This window comes from Adiantum capillus-veneris, chromosome 27 (assembly GCF_014529385.1).
Source record: "Adiantum capillus-veneris isolate H3 chromosome 27, ASM1452938v2, whole genome shotgun sequence".
In the NCBI taxonomy this organism is placed as follows: Eukaryota; Viridiplantae; Streptophyta; class Polypodiopsida; order Polypodiales; family Pteridaceae; genus Adiantum; species Adiantum capillus-veneris.
This window is the reverse complement of record NC_140957.1, coordinates 104,854,202-104,870,751: the sequence shown is the minus strand read 5'-3', so window position 1 is coordinate 104,870,751 and position 16,550 is coordinate 104,854,202. Positions and strand designations below refer to the sequence as shown.

Here is a 16,550-nt window from a genome sequence, read left to right as displayed (position 1 = left end):
AAGCTCTACACCTTTGTACCTCAACTTCCACTTGGACCACCCATCTCCAGCTCCCCTGTCCGGCAAGAATCTACAATTCATTGAAACTTCAACCTTAAATAACTTGGGCTCCGTAGCTTGGTTTCATGAGCCATCAGGACCTACTCCTTCAGCACTTCAAGATCATTCCTGTACCCAAAATATGCACTTTGCATCTCCTTCATCTACTACCCACATTAGCCCCTCATGGAGCCTTCCTTGGCTTATAAGCCGGATCAGGCATACAATTCTACTACTACCTGTTATCCCATGATCTTCCTAGCTGCTCTAGACCTTTTCCATGCTTCTGCTAGCCTACATATACCTGCCCATGCCACTTTCTAGAGTCGACACACTTTGGCTGCACTAGTGGCAAGAGAGAGAGAGAGAGAGAGAGAGAGAGAGAGAGAGAGAGAGAGAGAGAGAGAGAGAGAGAGAGAGAGAGAGAGAGAGAGAGAGAGATTAGCGAGAGAGAGTATGCATGTGAAGGAAAAGGATGGGGAAGGTGGTGGACTTGGGTCGACGCTGCTATGGGTGGGTAGTTTGGTTTGTGCATGGGCAACCATATCTGAGGTGACCTTCAATCCATGGCTGAAGCAGGTAGGGCAGGAATCAAGAAGTCTCTTGATCCTGACTACAATGTGGATGACAAGCTTGAAAACAACTACAATTCCACCTCCCCTATCCCTCCTCAACCTAATGAGGGCAACCCACAATCTAAGAAGGCTGCACCCGCTGATTACAATCCTGCTTATTGAGCCTAGTGCAATAAATCAATGTTCTTCTTCATTTACAGGGGGGTCCACAATTCTTTAGCAGGCCCAAAAAGTTTGGATTTTGTGGCCTTTGTTGCCGCAACTAGCTACTGTCATCAGACATTCCTAAGTTGAGGAAGCTGCTTTTGACAGATCACGACCTCCACTTCTTTGTTGGTGCAGAAAATTGGAATCATGGGTGACTTTGTACTTTGATTGTTCACGAAATTTTTGTAAGTATTGGTGCAATTTGTTTTTAAAAGAAAGACACACACACACACACACACAGGTAGGGATAAATTGAGTGTGTGTGTGTATGTGTGTGTGTGTGTTTTCTCATGTGCCTTGAACTGACTTTAAGGACACACACTGACACGTGGTGCTAGAGAGAGAGAGAGCGAGTCCCCAATATGACACTCAAAGAAGCGCAACAGTAGGCCGGTGACTTGCTAGGATGTATGCCGCATGCAGACCCACCAAGAAGATTTTGAAAGATTTACACTATCATGAAGATTATTCATTCCCATAGTGATCGTGATGATAACACGATTTCAACACAGTGAGCTTTGAAGGTAGAAGGTGTTATGATTTTGGAAAGATATCAAGATTCATGAAGAATCTGCACTAGCTTCATGAAGGCGATGCAAGTGGTGAATCCTAAGGGGAGCATGGCAAAGAATAAACAATCCAAAGGGGCACAATTGGCACAAAGGGTGAAGAGTCCTCAGGGGCATAGGTCATAAGAGAGGGAAGCATCCAGATGGATACAAATTAATTCCAAATCTATATCTCCTAGAAAATGGTGTCTCTTGCTAGTGTTAGCAGATGGGAAAGCACTATGTGCATGGATAAATCACAACGAATAAGGGGAGTGCCCCACAATCACTATGATGGTCCCCTCTCTTTGCAACCAGCCTACAGATGACCTACTCTTGCAAAAATGATGAAGGCATCAAACGAAATCTCAATGCAAATCAAAGATTGTCTACCTACTCTACATGCATGGTCAAGTTGTGCATCTTGAGCCCTTGATCAACCTCCAAATTGGAGGAAAGTTCAAGGTAAAAGTAGACACCTACGAGTTGGAATTACAACATTCTAGCTAGATTTTGAGCATGGTTTGAAGAATAAGAAAAGTAAGAAATGCTCCAATTTTGACCTAACAGTCGATTAGTTTTTAGTATGCCCTTATTTTCTTCAATTACATAAGTGTGTTTTGGGCAAGCCCGGGCTAGGACACCATCTAAAAACATTGTTATTGGTATGTGTCCATGCGATTTTATTTGAGAGGGTCATGTTCAAGTAAGTCGTTTATTCTCTTTCGGTTAAACCATTGAGCTTCCTCCTTGTAAACATGCAAACCATAAGTACAAGTGCAAATTTACAATTTGTAGGATTTTTGAACTATTTTTTATATACTTTATCGATTTTTATTTCCTTTTGAAATGTTTGTAGTCCAGTAATCTTGATTTTCAATCATCTCAAGGTTAAGTTGAATTATACCTTTCCCAAACATGGACCCAATAGAGGTGTGACATTGGTGGTAGGAGGACTATCGACCCAATAGAGGTGTGACATTGGTGGTAGGAGGACTATCGGCCTTTGTATCCCTCGCACACAAATGCACCTAGCTAAGTTTGCAAACAACTGGCATTTGTGTACCAAGGCTACAAAGGCCAATATTCCCCCTACCTCCAATGTCAAACCTAGCTAGCTAAGCAAAGGCAAGAAAAATAGAAGCACATGATGTTGCTTCCTGTGACAAAATTACTTATCCTATTAGTAGAAACAAAAATCTTGTACCCATACCAAACCTAGTTGTGTCAATCCAGCAGAAAGTTATGATGTTGAAAAAAATAGAAAAACCAAGAGAATGAGGAGCTCTTTTCTATAGGAGAATTTGTCAAAACCATTTTTTTTTTTGTTAGTGTGGATCTAGACTTGTGTTCTAATACTAAATTATTTCTTTATAGCTATTTTCCATGGGCCCTACATTTGTAACTACACCTTAAATAGGAAAAGTTATTCTTTTTTATGGGAGCATTCTACCATACTCTAAGAAAGAGGTTTCTAGCTTTACACAATTCAAATTGGTCTAAAATTGACAAAGAGGTTTCTGGAATCGACACAATTAAAAGTGTTTGTAAGACTCATGCTTGTGCAAAATGGCTAGTATCTTTATAATTGTTTATTTTAGTCCTTATGCTATTACAGCCATCACTAGCTCATTAGACTTGCATTATTAGAGGACTTGCAACTCATAGACAATCGTCTTGAAGCTGCATACATTGTAATAGCACTATATATCTTTCTATTGACAAGTCACAATATTTCAAATTTGGGCATTGCTAAATTAGTGTCTACTTATTAGTGATTGTATATATATAATCTACAATAGAATATTGAAATAAAGTGAGAAATAAAACCTCTACCCGCTCCATTGGTTTGTGTGCTAAAATTTAGGAGAGCTTCTTGATTTTTTCTTATTGTAGCTTGCTCTTTTGCTCGGTTTAGAGATTGCTCGGAAAATCTTGCTCGGAGTTAGGGATCCTTCAAATGTCCGCACCCCCTTTGATCTTTGGCTTCATCTTTTTCACCCTCATCACACCCTTTTATCGGCACATCGTCAATAAATGGCATGGTGATCTGGGGAGTGAAATCTTGTAGCACTTTGTTCATTCCATTCATCATGTGTGCAGCTGAGTTAGTTGCACCCTGTGGCAATGTACATATCCTTACTAATCCCAAAGGAGTACGCATGTTTGTCAGATCCATGCTTTGTCTAGCCTGTTGAAATTGATCATAACCTAAATACAAGTCTCCCATAGAATAAATGGCTCTTTCTAAAAAAGCCTCAGCAAATTCATCAACCACTGGACCTGTATCGACATTTTCGATAGTTACCTTGTTTACTGGATGCATATGATATACAAACCTCAATGTACCATTCTTCTTGGGAACCGTAAACCACCTGTTAGAGTAAGGAGCACAAGAGGGCTCCAAAATGCCCATCTTTATCTTCTCATTTAACAGATTGTTCAACTTAGGAAGATGAGATTTTGAAATAGGTATAGGTTGTAGATTCCAAGGGAGATGTGGCACAGTGAAGATCACCATGGGAGCCACAACACTAGGATCCACACATCTAATCTCTCTCGGCTGGAAAGCAAAAGCCTTCCCATGCTTCTTTAAAATTTCTTGAAAACATGCTATTTCTTCTTGATTTAAAAAATTTTCATCACCAATTTGTAAATCCTGTAAAGTTTCTTCAATAAATGAGTGCCCAATTTTACCTGGATCTCGGAGAATAGGTTGGCGAGATGCTTTCTCCACAACAGTGTCACTCTCTTTTGGCAATGGAGTAGCCACATGTGTGACCTTCTTTGCCACTATTTTGTATTTTGTATTTCACCAGTATTTCCTCCACATCCAACTCTACGTTGAATTGGAAAAGGACATCATACATATTAAGAGAGTTTACCTTGACAATCTCAATCTTAGCTTGATCATTGGATTGCATGGATGCATCCAATTCGCCCATTGTGTCCACAAATGCATATTCTTCAAAAAATCATGAATTTTTTTTTTCCGAAAAAAAGATCCTTCTATTAGTTAATGAAAACTGCCCATAGGGCTACATCCACCTCTGCAAGAGAGGGCTACAACAAGCATGATGGGGAGACTCTCCCAATGAAAAAACATCATATATACAATGGGACTAAATCAAGAGATGGGAGGAGGGAAAAGCCACACAAGTGGACAGTAGTGCCATCTGAGACCCCCCTGGACCATGGAGTAAAACGGCCCAGGGCGCCGAGACGAAGGAAAGCCTCGCGGCTCTCGCATGCGGTCGGAGCTGCCCTGTAGTCCCTCAAGCTGTCCTCTGAGAGTATGGATTAGCTCTAGCCAAAATTCACGAACAGTCTCTGCTGGTGGTACAAGGCGATCTTCAAAGATGCGGAAACAACGGGCCCGCCAGATGAACCAGAGAGCTAGGCCGCTGATGAGCTCCCAACACTCCGCTCTCTCACTGCTCCACTCCTGTGGAGTAAGGTCTGTAGCAGGCTGGAGTGTAGGTCAACCCCCCTGTATCACTATCATCCTGCTGGTGGAAGAAAGCTCAAACTGAAGTGCCGGGCCCGTGAAAGAATGTGAGTTATTGGATTCCTAGCATGGTCTACACAAACAATTAAAAATTGTACTGCTTTCTTTCCATTACGACTTCAATCCTTGCATATGCAGATCCATCATCCAAAACCTTAGTTTCCATTCGCACCGCAGTAATATAAGGTTTTCCCAATATAATTGGATAAGCCGAGTGCTCTTGCACAAAGAAATTATGTTCATCACTCACATCTCCTATAGTTACTTTAACATAAATACATGCACCATAAAAATTACCTGATTGTGCATTAGCAGCTCGGATACGCCACCCATGTTCGGCATCAATGGGCCACTTACCTTTCGAATATAAGATTTTTGACATAAGGTTAACTTCGAAACCATGGTCTACCAATGCAACAATTGGCTCATCCGAATCGCCTATCTTTACCAAAGTTTCAGCTAGTAGCTCTAGCCCAATGATTCCGTGTTAAATGACTTTGAGGTACTTCTTCACAATACTCATCCTCTTGAAATTTGATACGCTTGACCTGCCTTGAAAACTCATTGTTGTCAACTATGCTTCCCCATTCATCATCCCCAAATTCCTCTTCATTCACACTGCTCAACATGGCTTTAATTTATTAATTAATGCTCTGCACTCCCTATGTTCTGGTTGGATCATTCTTAGGCCCGTATAGTGTTTGACGCTTCCTCTTCATATGATTAATGATGCTGTCATGAAATTCCCACTTTGCATACCATATAAGCTCTATCTAATAGACTATTCAACAATCTTTGAAATTTTTGGCCACAGCAGGCGTAGGAAGCCAGCCTATCTCGGCTCAACGCCATGTCATCACTGCCGTCGGCCGGCCACGGCAAATGCGGCGCATCCATAACATTCCAATAGTGCCGCCACCACCCTTACAGGGTAGCGCGCCACCTCAAGCAGTGCCGCTTGCGGGCACGCCATAGCCACAGTGCGAGCTGCCTTCACCCGAACTGGATACCCTACAAGGGTGCACATCTTAGGCTATAAATCCCTTGTCATGCGCCTTGCACTACCCATATGGGCTTAATCAAAAGCCACGTGGAAATCCCTCGTGCCTTTAACTTTCCAAAGGCCTCAAGGCCTCTTTTATAAAAAAAAGTACATATCTTTTTCTTTTTGTTTTTCCCCTCAGTTTGAGGCTTTGCCTTTGACTGCTCACAAGGCCAATTGTCGAACCAAAAGAAACCCACCCAAAAGTCTTCAACGTAGACCTCAATCAGTGCAAACCCTAGTGCCCTCGGACTTTATCTGTCCCTCCAACGAAACAAATCAAAAACTTGAAAATTCATTTGCACCCTTCCCTTGAGTAACTGTCCAAACTTTGACAAGCCATAACTGGGTGCTCTAAGATTTGATCAACATGCCGTTTCTTCCTACTAGCTTCATACACTATCCACTACCCCTGCAAACTACACCAAGTTCCAAAAACCTCTGTAGGCACTCTTTCCAAAGCGGACAAACTGACACAAACCTGGCCCGTAGCAAAACTTTGACTGCTAATAACTTGACATCCGAAACTCAGATTGCTGATCTAAAAAGACCAGCAAGCTTCATAAATCAAGCATTATGGGTCTATACACCATCATCCACTTGGCCACATGTCCCCGACTGCGTTGCCTGGCGAGAATCTGCAATGCACTGCCTTTCATACTTCAATATCTTGGGCTCCGTAGCTTTGTTTGATAAGACATCTGGACCTATTCCTTCAACACTTCAAGCTCTACATTTCTAAGTAGAAAACCAACCCTTCTTCCTTTCTTCACCTATTAGCCCACTTAGTTTACTTTGGTCTACAAAAATCCACATAATACATACATTTCTACTAATCTGATGCCATAAACAATTCTAACATAGTACATAGATTTGTCAAAGTTCATAGATACAAACAAAACTTTGTTTTTTAGCTTGTGCATGCAAAGCGGCACAACAAAACCACTAGCACAGCGCTCACAAGGCACGCCATCGCCACAGGGTGAGGGAGCTCCCCTCTCTCCCCCATTATGTACTAATTCCACCTCACGGCCCAACCTATAAAGACCGGGCGCCTTGTCTCCTTTATTGCATGTGGGCCTTATGTTGTTACACATGGCAGTCCTAGGGTCATCGAGCCGATAAAGGAATTGAAAGGCTCCAAAGAAAATACCCTTATGCATTGTTTTTTTTTGGGGCCCATGTTTCCTCTACTCCCATGTACTACTCGATGGGCAGAATCTCGAGCGCCCACACCATGTCGGATCTTCACCTAGTCATCCACGGGTCGTGTAAACCTCATCCTATTCTGACTCCTCTGAGCTCATTGTCCAAGGCCATAAGAAACAGAGAAAATCCTCTACAAACTCTCCACCTTCAACTACTCCAGGCTTCCCCAGGCCGTAACTGCGTGCTTGAAACTCAGAATCACAAGCCATGACTTCCTACTAACTCCACTCGGCATGCTATATCTGCTTGAACCATGTCGAGGCCTAAAAAACACCAAATGGCTCAATTTCCCATGCGGTCAAGTAAACACCAACCTGACCCCCCGAAAAAATTTCACTTGACCATAACTTACTATCCAGAGATCCAATTTGCATTCCGAGAAAACAAGCATCCACCATAATTCACTCTCTATGCATGTATCCACTAAAATCAGTCTGGGCACCTGTGCCTAGCTGCCTTGCCCGTCAAGGATCTACTACACACTCTACTTTGAACTGCAATATCTTGAGCACTGGGGCTGCGTTTGACGAGCCATCTGAACCAGCTTCTAGAGCACATTGAACACTACTTTCCAGAGCACTGAATTGGTATTTTAGGCACTTTCATTTGTTATCCCAATTAGACCATCCTTTAGCTCTTTTGCCCTAAAAAATTGCTTCAGACATACATTTTCGCTACCCTTTGGCTGCCTGGGACCTTGGTACCTGCCTTAGCCTTCTTCATTGCACCTCCTTGCAACCTCTGCTTGGTATAGACCACTTTCTAGCTCGAACCAACTTTGGTTGCACCATCATTGCCCAGCCCCCTCGTCGAACATTTATATTCGACGAAAAGCATACGTACAGAACTTTAAAACTGGCACACCAAATTCAGAAGAGAAAGCCTTCGTAAAACCATAACTCTATGTACAGGCTATGTACAAAAGTTTCATCTTCTCTCTCTCGCACACCGCATGCTTTAGGTGGGTTGCCCACCCCCTTGACTACAATGTGATGCACTTCGGGCACTAAATCCCTCTCAAAACATAATTTGAGCCGCACACCGTTCACCCTGTTTCTGAGAATCTTGCAATTTGCTCTTACCAGCTGATAGGTCCCATTCGAAAAGGTATTTTGCACTTTATATGGACCTTTCCACTTCTTCTGGAGCTTCTTCTAGAATGTGAAATCGAGGTAGCTTTCATACTTCATGACCAGGTCTCCTTCCTCTATCCTCTTGTCTGGCAGGTTTTGATTGAACTTGGAAACCCGCTTGTCTCTCTGCTTCACATAGTAGTCTGCAGCTGCCTCTTTGTCCATCTGCAAAGATTCCAAACTGGCTATCCGACCCTGTAGAATTCCTTGTTGAGTGGCACTGACACGTCACATACCCTTCAAAGCACCTAACTGTGCATGCACCCGCAACACAGCCTCCTTACCATAGACTAGCTGGAGTGAAATTTGTAGCTACTTTATAGGAAGTTCTATATGCCCATAGACACTTTTCTAGATTAATTGTTTCTCACTCAGCTTCCTGCTTGTACATGTACTTTGTTAAAATTTTGACGATTTTCCCATTAGCACTCTTGAGTAGACCATTGCATTGGGGTGATAGGGTGAGGAAAACCGATGCTGAATCTTTAACTTTTCCACTAATGCACTCATGAGCTTTCTTCTAAACCCCTGATCTCTATAAGAAACTAACACCCATGGAACACCAAAAATGGCAACAGATGTTATCAAACACAAATTGAGCCACCACATTAGCATTTACTTCCTTCACAGCCTTGGCCTCAACCCACCTTGTAAGGTAGTCAATGGCTACCACCACGTACTTCTTACAGCTCGTAGACTTTGGGAGAGGACCTATGGCATCCAGACCCCACTTATCATAAGCACTTTGTGCAATGATGGCACCTTGTGACTCCGCAATAAATCGTCTTTCACCTATAGTCTGACACTCATGGCACTTTTTGCACCAGTAATGCACCTCCTTCATGATGGAAGGCCACCAAAAGCCTTCTCTGTAAGTCCTCAAAATAGAACCTGGTCTTTGCCCTGATGTCCACTTTCTTCATGGCATTGCTCTGGCACCATTCCTATCTCTTCTTTGTACAACACCCTTCTTAGCACTCCATCACACCCATAGTTCATGAGATCCTCACCTACCAGTGTGAATGTGCGGGCCTTTTGCACCACTCTTCTCTTATGCAACTTGGACAAACCCTCTCAACTCTGCCCTGTATCCAAAAACCCTTCAATCTCTTTTAGAGTCTCTCTACGTGTATAAGTGGCTGGGGCCAAATATAAACCTGCAACATGCACCTGCACTTTGCTACTTGCTAACTGATTCGCTTCTTGGTTCTGGTCTCTTCTTACATGCTTGAATTAGACCTCTTGAAAATACTCTAGCATTTTCTTGATGGAAAAGAACCAATGATTCAAAGAATCTTGCTTTACCTGCCATTCGCCTAATAGTTGCTTGATGACTAGCAACGCATCTCCTTTCACAACCAATCTCGAAATGCCAAACTCTATACACTGCTTTAAACCTAGATGCAGAGTGAGATACTCCACCTCCTATTGGTGTGGATAACCTCCACATCATACATTGCAAAGGGGGAAATGCAAAAACACCCAGCACACAATCCGAACGCCTCTCTATAGCCCAATGATTTCACAACACCCCTATCCCCTTATAAACACACACAAAGACCCAATCTGCTAACAGTTGTTGTCCGTGCCCAAACCGGACCAAACCCTAACTATATACACGTGGTCGCAAAGCATATATGCAATCAATTATCTCGACCTTTGACCCTTGATAGCACCATACATTCACATATAAGTAGTCCCAATACCCACAGACACCCCAAGATCATTGGCAGACTCAAGCTTGACCCCAACGTTTTATCCTCAAGGCATGTACACAACCATATAGGTAGCACTCACTCACTCATCATTACACCCTACAAGGGTGCATATACCGAACATACCATTAGACTCCACAAGAACCATTCAGATACACAGCATACACGTAAACATGAGAGAGACAGAGATATAGAAAATATTCATTTAAATATCAGGTTATGCCAATGTAGACATAATTTTCCACATATGCGTGATTTGTCGCGTCGCTTGTCTCGATTTTAAACCAGATATGAAGGCGAGCTTGTAGCCTCTAAACATTGGACCTCCCCTCTTCACCTTGGCCTCCTTCTCATGCAGGGTTGCTGGCAGCTTCTCTTTGGCTTCTCAATTTGCCCACCTTGTTCTTACCAGCCCTGCACCTAGAGTCCTCAAGTTTCTCAAGCCATGATGGCTTTCTTCCATGAAAAATAGCCCTTGGTGGCTTTCTTGATCCCTTGCCAAGCTCCCTCGGAGCCTCCTCTTCAAAAGCATAGCTACTTCTTCATACACATGGACGCCCCTTGCTTCGCATGACAACCAACATCAGCCCCTACTTCTTGTCGTTCTTGGATCCCCAAAACCATCAACCCCTTGCGCTTCATATTACTCAAAGAAGGCGGCCCTCCAACTCAGCTCCATCTTTGGTTTGCGTGCAGGCCTCAAAACTCTCCCGTTAACCCTCAAGCCCGCGCTCATTTGTAGCTCCTTCCTCTGAAGTCGTCCTCTGTAGCCAACACCACCTTGTGTCCCTCAATCACCTGTCAGGCCCTGGCCTTCTTGCTTTGGCCACTAGAGATATCGTTAGTGGTCACCTCCTCTGCAACTGGCATCCCCTCATTGGAATAATCTCGGCTGTCCATGCTGGCAGCACTTCTGTCCTGCAAAAGTCTTCCCTTGGCTGCTTCTGTACTATACATCACCCCACCTACGATGCAGCACACGGACCTCCTTTGTGGTGGCTCAACTACAGCCCTTGGCTATGGATATCCCTTGTTCTATCACCTGCTCTCGTGGCAGAGTCCTTTTGTCAAACTAGTCCCCCCTGCAGAAGGCGGTCCTGCAACTCGCCCCCACCTTGTTTTTGTGTAGGCCGTCGACTTTTTCTGTACTATGCGGCTCTCCTTTCTATCCCTCTATGCAGCTTCCGGCTTTTCTTCAAGTGGAGGTCTCGACCTTGGACAGTAGGCTCCTCTGGATAGCATGCATGGCCTTCCAAGTCCTCCTCTTTCATGCAGTTGGCAGAATTGCTATCCACTACCCCTCCACCTAGCCATCATGCTCCCTCTCTGATGTTTTCTAGCCCGCCACCTTGTAACTGCTCACTTCCAAGCCCTCTTGCTCCAGCACTTGTCGTCATCCACTGCTTTCCGCCCCTCACTCTTTGGCCACTAGCGATATCGCTAGTGGTCACCTCCTCTGCAACTCTCGTCCCCCCCTGCTCCCCCCTGCAGAAGGTGGTCCTTGCTTTTTGTGTATTGCCCACCTGGCCTTCTACCATGCAACCCAACAAGTGGCTTCCCTTTCTGTGCCAACCCATGCTCACCTCATTCAGACCAGCTAACTCCCTGTACAGATGGCGCCACCTCTCTTCTCGTCACTGGCCCTTCCCTTCTCTGCAAGTGGCAGCTCCCTCTCTCATGAACTGCAGCTCCCTTCATGGATCCGTCAGTGGTGCCGCCCTCCCCTCGCACATGCAGAGCCGAACACGATTCTTTAAAAAGAAAATAATAACTTTAAGCTATTTACACCTTGATTAAAAAAAAAACACCTGCTTGGTCCCTTTCCCACGCCTGCAAGTACCGAAGTTTGAAAAAACATATTTTTTGCCCACTTGACCACACTGCCTCACACCCACAACACGACCTCAATCCTGGAGCTCCACCACTTTAGAACATTTTTGCTTAACTTCCCATGCACTACCATGAAAGGACCATTTTCCGAGCCGAGAGCCTCACGATCGTAAACTGCTATCCACCCATCTCGAAGCATCATCAAAGCTCGGACCTTGTCTAAGCAGTGCAAGCACTCAACATACATAGCATGGTACCATCCCGTGCAAGAATATCCAACCACTTTAAGAGACCCGAGCGACTGAGCTTGAAAACCCACTTTGGTATGCTAAAAGAAACATTTGGCATACACATCATGCAAGATCTTTTGTGCTCTGCTTCTAGCATGTGCTTAATCATTTCCCCATCAGGCTACTGATTTCCACACCGTTGCTACTATGGCACTTCCATGGGTCAACACAGATTGGGTGCACCATCATTGCCCACCCCCTTATTGAGCATTCATGATCAACCATAGCATTATTTAAATAAAATAAGTCTGTATAGAGAGAATGATATGAAATAGCTATATAATGAGAGTAAATGATATACATAATGGATGTATAGATAGTTTAGAGGAAAAAACTATGATTTGCATCACCCTCCTGGGTCAAACGGAAAGCTCGAAGCTTCCTCAAGCATGGCATAGAGTCCACCTTGATCAAAAGTAAAGCATTGGCCACGGCCGTCCACTTGTAAAGCATACATATGTAAGCCTTTTCCACCGCCTTTAGATCCAAAAACAAGCCTCTTCTGCAACTCAATGTACATGTCTTTGTCACCCTTTATCCACAAGCCTTTATGCCGACTGTACTCATACTTTCCATCCTTTGAATCACCTAGACCAGAAGTAGCTAACCGGCCACCTGCTAGAGAACTTTCTATAGCATCATCTTTATCATATGAGAACTGAAACCTGTGTATCACACCTTGCAAAGCAACCTGTAACAACATATCCATCAACAACACAAGACATAGCTTCAATGCCTTGTCATTTGCTTGAGCTGCTGCATAGGCAAGAAAACATGTTCCCTTTGCAAACCTCTATCCAAACCCTTTGTAAATGGCTCCAAGACCAACTTTTAATACCCAAGAGTATGACCTGCTAGAGCTTCAACCTGTTCTTCAAACACCTCATCACCAACAATGTTGGTGGCACCTTCTTCTCTGCTTCGAGCCCCTCTCACATAGGCTACACCTACATCAGTTTCCATAGAGTCATCTGTCAGAGCTAGCTCTCCACGGCTACATAAAAACCCTAGAACCACATTGTGCACCTCTACATGCCCATCAAGGCAAGGTTGCCCCTTCCCTTGCATAGACAAATCATCTTGACATACCTCTGCTATTGTCTCTAGCTCCTGCAAGTCATCCTGAGACACCTGCTCTTCAATCAAGTTGGATTCACAATCAAACCATACTTCCTGCTAGCAAGGACTCACCACCACAAGACACAAGAGAAGGTTGCTCGAGTGCCAGGATCACACAAAGTATGTCCGCAATTGCACCATGCTTCTCCCATACCTTCAGCTGGCTGGCTGGCAACTCGTATACATCTTTCTCCACTTCATTCACATGAAAAACATCATAAGTTTCATACCTAGAAGACATGGACTCTGTCTCCAAAATACTATCTGTGTCCAAAGCATTGCTAAAGCTATGAGAGCTGTCGGACTCCTCTTTTGAACTTTCCGGTTCTTGCACCTTTGCTACCTTTCTCGTGACTGGTTTTGAAACTGACACTTCTTCTTCAAGGCTTTTTATCACCTCGTCCTCTTGAGGAAGCAAATTGGGTGGCACTCTGAATATGCTTCTCTGTATTGTTTAAGACGTGATTGGCACTTGTTCTACCTCCTCTTCACGTGCTTTGATCAAATGCATATCAATAAAAGGGCTTTTACCTCTTGATGCTCATTAATCTGTTTGGGCCTAGGTCCACTGGCTGCCGCAAGTATAGACTGCAACAATCCTGCCTCCATCTTCTTCTTCATCTTTTGACTCTTTGCTCTGGCGACTCTGACAGCTTCTTCATAAGTCCTTGGATCTTCATAGTCCACTCTCTCATGAACATAGGGATGCAAGCAAGATAGAAACCTTTCCAACTTAAAATATCCCGCATTGTTTGCTTGGGTAGCAACCGCAAAATCTTCCCAATAAGCTTCAAATCTATCAACAAAGGCATTGAAATTTGCACTTACGTCCTACTCCAAACCTCTGATCTTTGCATCTGCTTTCCAAGACGACACCACCTTTCAATACCTTTGTAGAAATTGCTCTCAAAATTCGATCCAATTCTGCTTGTGTGCATCTTCTAAGCCATTGAACCAAGCTATTTCTTTACCTCGCAACACCAAAGGTAGAGTCTGGAGCTTTGCTTCATCACCTGGCAACCGTAGTACTGTCAGCATAAATAGCTCAAATGGAAATCCAATCGTCTGCATCTTCATCTCCTTTGAATATCAGTGATCTTGATTCATGAACAATCGGTTAGGAAGCTATCAGTGGGTCCTCCGTGGGGGCACCACAAGATGGAAAGAATGAAATGGGAAAACACCCAGCACACAATCTAAACGCCTCTCTATAGCCCAATGATTTCACAACACCCCTATCCCCTAATAAACACACACACAAAGACCCAATCTGCTAACAGCTGTTGTCCGTGTCCAAACCCGACCAACCCTAACTGTATACACCCGGTCAAAAAGCATGCAATTAATTATTTCGACCTTTGACCCTTGATAGAAACATACACTCACATATAAGTAGTCCCAATACCCACAGACACCCGAAGATCATTGGCAATCAAGCTTGACCCCAACTTTTTATCCTCAGGGCATGTAAAGAGAAATATAGGTAGCACTCACTACTCACTCATCCTTACACCATAAAAGGGTGCATATACCCAACATACCCTTAGACTCCACATGAACCATTGAGATACACGTAAACATGAGAGCGACAGAGAGATAGAAAATATTCATTTAAATATTAGGTTATGCCAACGTAGACGTAATTTTCCACATATGCATGACTTGTCGCGTCACTTGTGTCGATTCCAAAGCAGATACAAAGGGGAGCTTGTAACCTCTAAACACTTGACCTCCCCTCTTGACGTTGGCCTTCTTCTCATGCAAGGTTGCTGGTAGCTTCTCTTTGGCTTCTCAATCAGCCCACCTTGTTCTTACCAGCCGTGCACCTGGAGTCCTCACGTTTCTCAAGCCTTGATGGCTTTCTTCCATGCAAAATAGCCCTTGGGGGTTTTCTTGTTTCCTTGCCAATCTCCCTCGGAGCCTCCTCTTCAAAATCACTGCTACTCCTTCATACACATGGCCGCCCCTTGCTTCGCATGACAACCAACATCAGGCCCTACTTCTTGTCGTTCTTGGATCCCCAACACCATCAACCCCTTGCGCTTCATATTACTCAGAGAAGGCGGCCCTGCAACTCAGATCCACCCTTGGTTTGCATGCAGGCCCAAGAACTCTCCCGTTGACCCTCAAGCCCGGGCTCATTTGCAGCTCCTTCCTCTAAAGTCTTTCTCTGTAAGCAACGCCACCTTGTGTCCCTCAATCACCTGTCAGGCCCCCGGCCTTCCTTGCTTCGGCCACTAGCGGTCACCTCCTCTGCCTGGCATCCAATCCTTTCAACTACTCCCGGCTGTCCACGGTGGCAGCTCTTCTGTCCTGCAAAAGCCTTTCCTCGGCTCCTTCTGTACTATACATCATGATGCAGCACACGGACCTGGTCAGAGTCCTTTTGTCAAACTGGTCCCCCCTGCAGAAGGCGGTCCTGCAACTCGCCCCCACCTTGTTTTCTGTGCAGGCCTCCGACCTTTCCTGTACTATGCGGCTCTCCTTTCTATCCCTCTGGGAAGCTTCCGACTTTTTTTCAAGTGGAGGTATCGACCTTGGACAGTAGACTCCTCTTAATAGCGTGCATGGCCTTCCAAGTCCTCTTCTTCCACGCAGTCGGCCAACTCGCTATCCGCTACCCCTCCACCTGGCCGTCATGCTCCCTCTCTGACGTTTTCCAGCCCGCCACCTTGTAACTGCTCACTGCCAAGCACTCTTGCTTTAGCACTTGCCGTCCTCCACTGCTTGCCACCCCTCACTCTTTGGCCACTAGCGATATCGCTAGTGGTCACCTCCTCTACAACTCTCGTCCCCCCCGGCCCCCCCTGCAGAAGGTGGTCCTTGCTTTTCATGTACTACCCACCTGGCCCGTTACCATGGAACCCAACAGGTGGCTTCCCTTTCTGTGGCAACCCATGCTCACCTCATGCAGACCAGCTAACTCCCTGTACAAATGGCACCACCTCTCTTCTCATCACTGGCCCTTCCCTTGTCTGTAAGTGGCGGCTCCCTCTCTCATGTACTGCAACTCCCCTCATGGATCTGTTAGTGGTGCCGCCCTCCCCTCGCGCATGCACAGCCCAACACGATTCTTTAAAAGAAAAAATAGCTTTAAGCTATTTACAGCTTGATTAAAAAACACACTCGCTTGGTCCCTTTCCCCCGTCCGCAAATGCCGAAGTTCGGAAAAACAGATTTTTTGCCCCTTGACCACACTGCCTGCACAACCACAACATGACCTCAATCCTGGAGCTCCCCCACTGTAAAACATTTCTGCTTAACTTCCCATGCACTACCATGAAAGGACCATTTTCAGAGCGGACAGCCTCACAATCGGAAACTGCTATCCACCC

The 16,550-nt window shown here is 44.7% G+C and overlaps 1 protein-coding gene and 2 pseudogenes across 1 annotated transcript; 2 read left to right on the top strand and 1 right to left on the bottom strand.

Moving 5' to 3' along the window:
* Positions 1-10,023: 10,023 nt before the first annotated feature.
* On the top strand, positions 10,024-11,773 carry LOC147422495 (uncharacterized). The gene has a single exon (XM_086503417.1). The coding sequence runs from the start codon at positions 11,246-11,248 to the stop codon at positions 11,771-11,773; it is 528 nt and encodes a 175-aa protein (XP_086359543.1). The 5' UTR covers positions 10,024-11,245.
* Positions 11,774-12,911: 1,138 nt separating this feature from the next.
* LOC147422494 (uncharacterized) lies at positions 12,912-14,292 on the bottom strand (annotated as a pseudogene).
* A 1,276-nt stretch (positions 14,293-15,568) lies between these two features.
* On the top strand, positions 15,569-16,332 carry LOC147422493 (uncharacterized; annotated as a pseudogene).
* Positions 16,333-16,550: the final 218 nt, after the last annotated feature.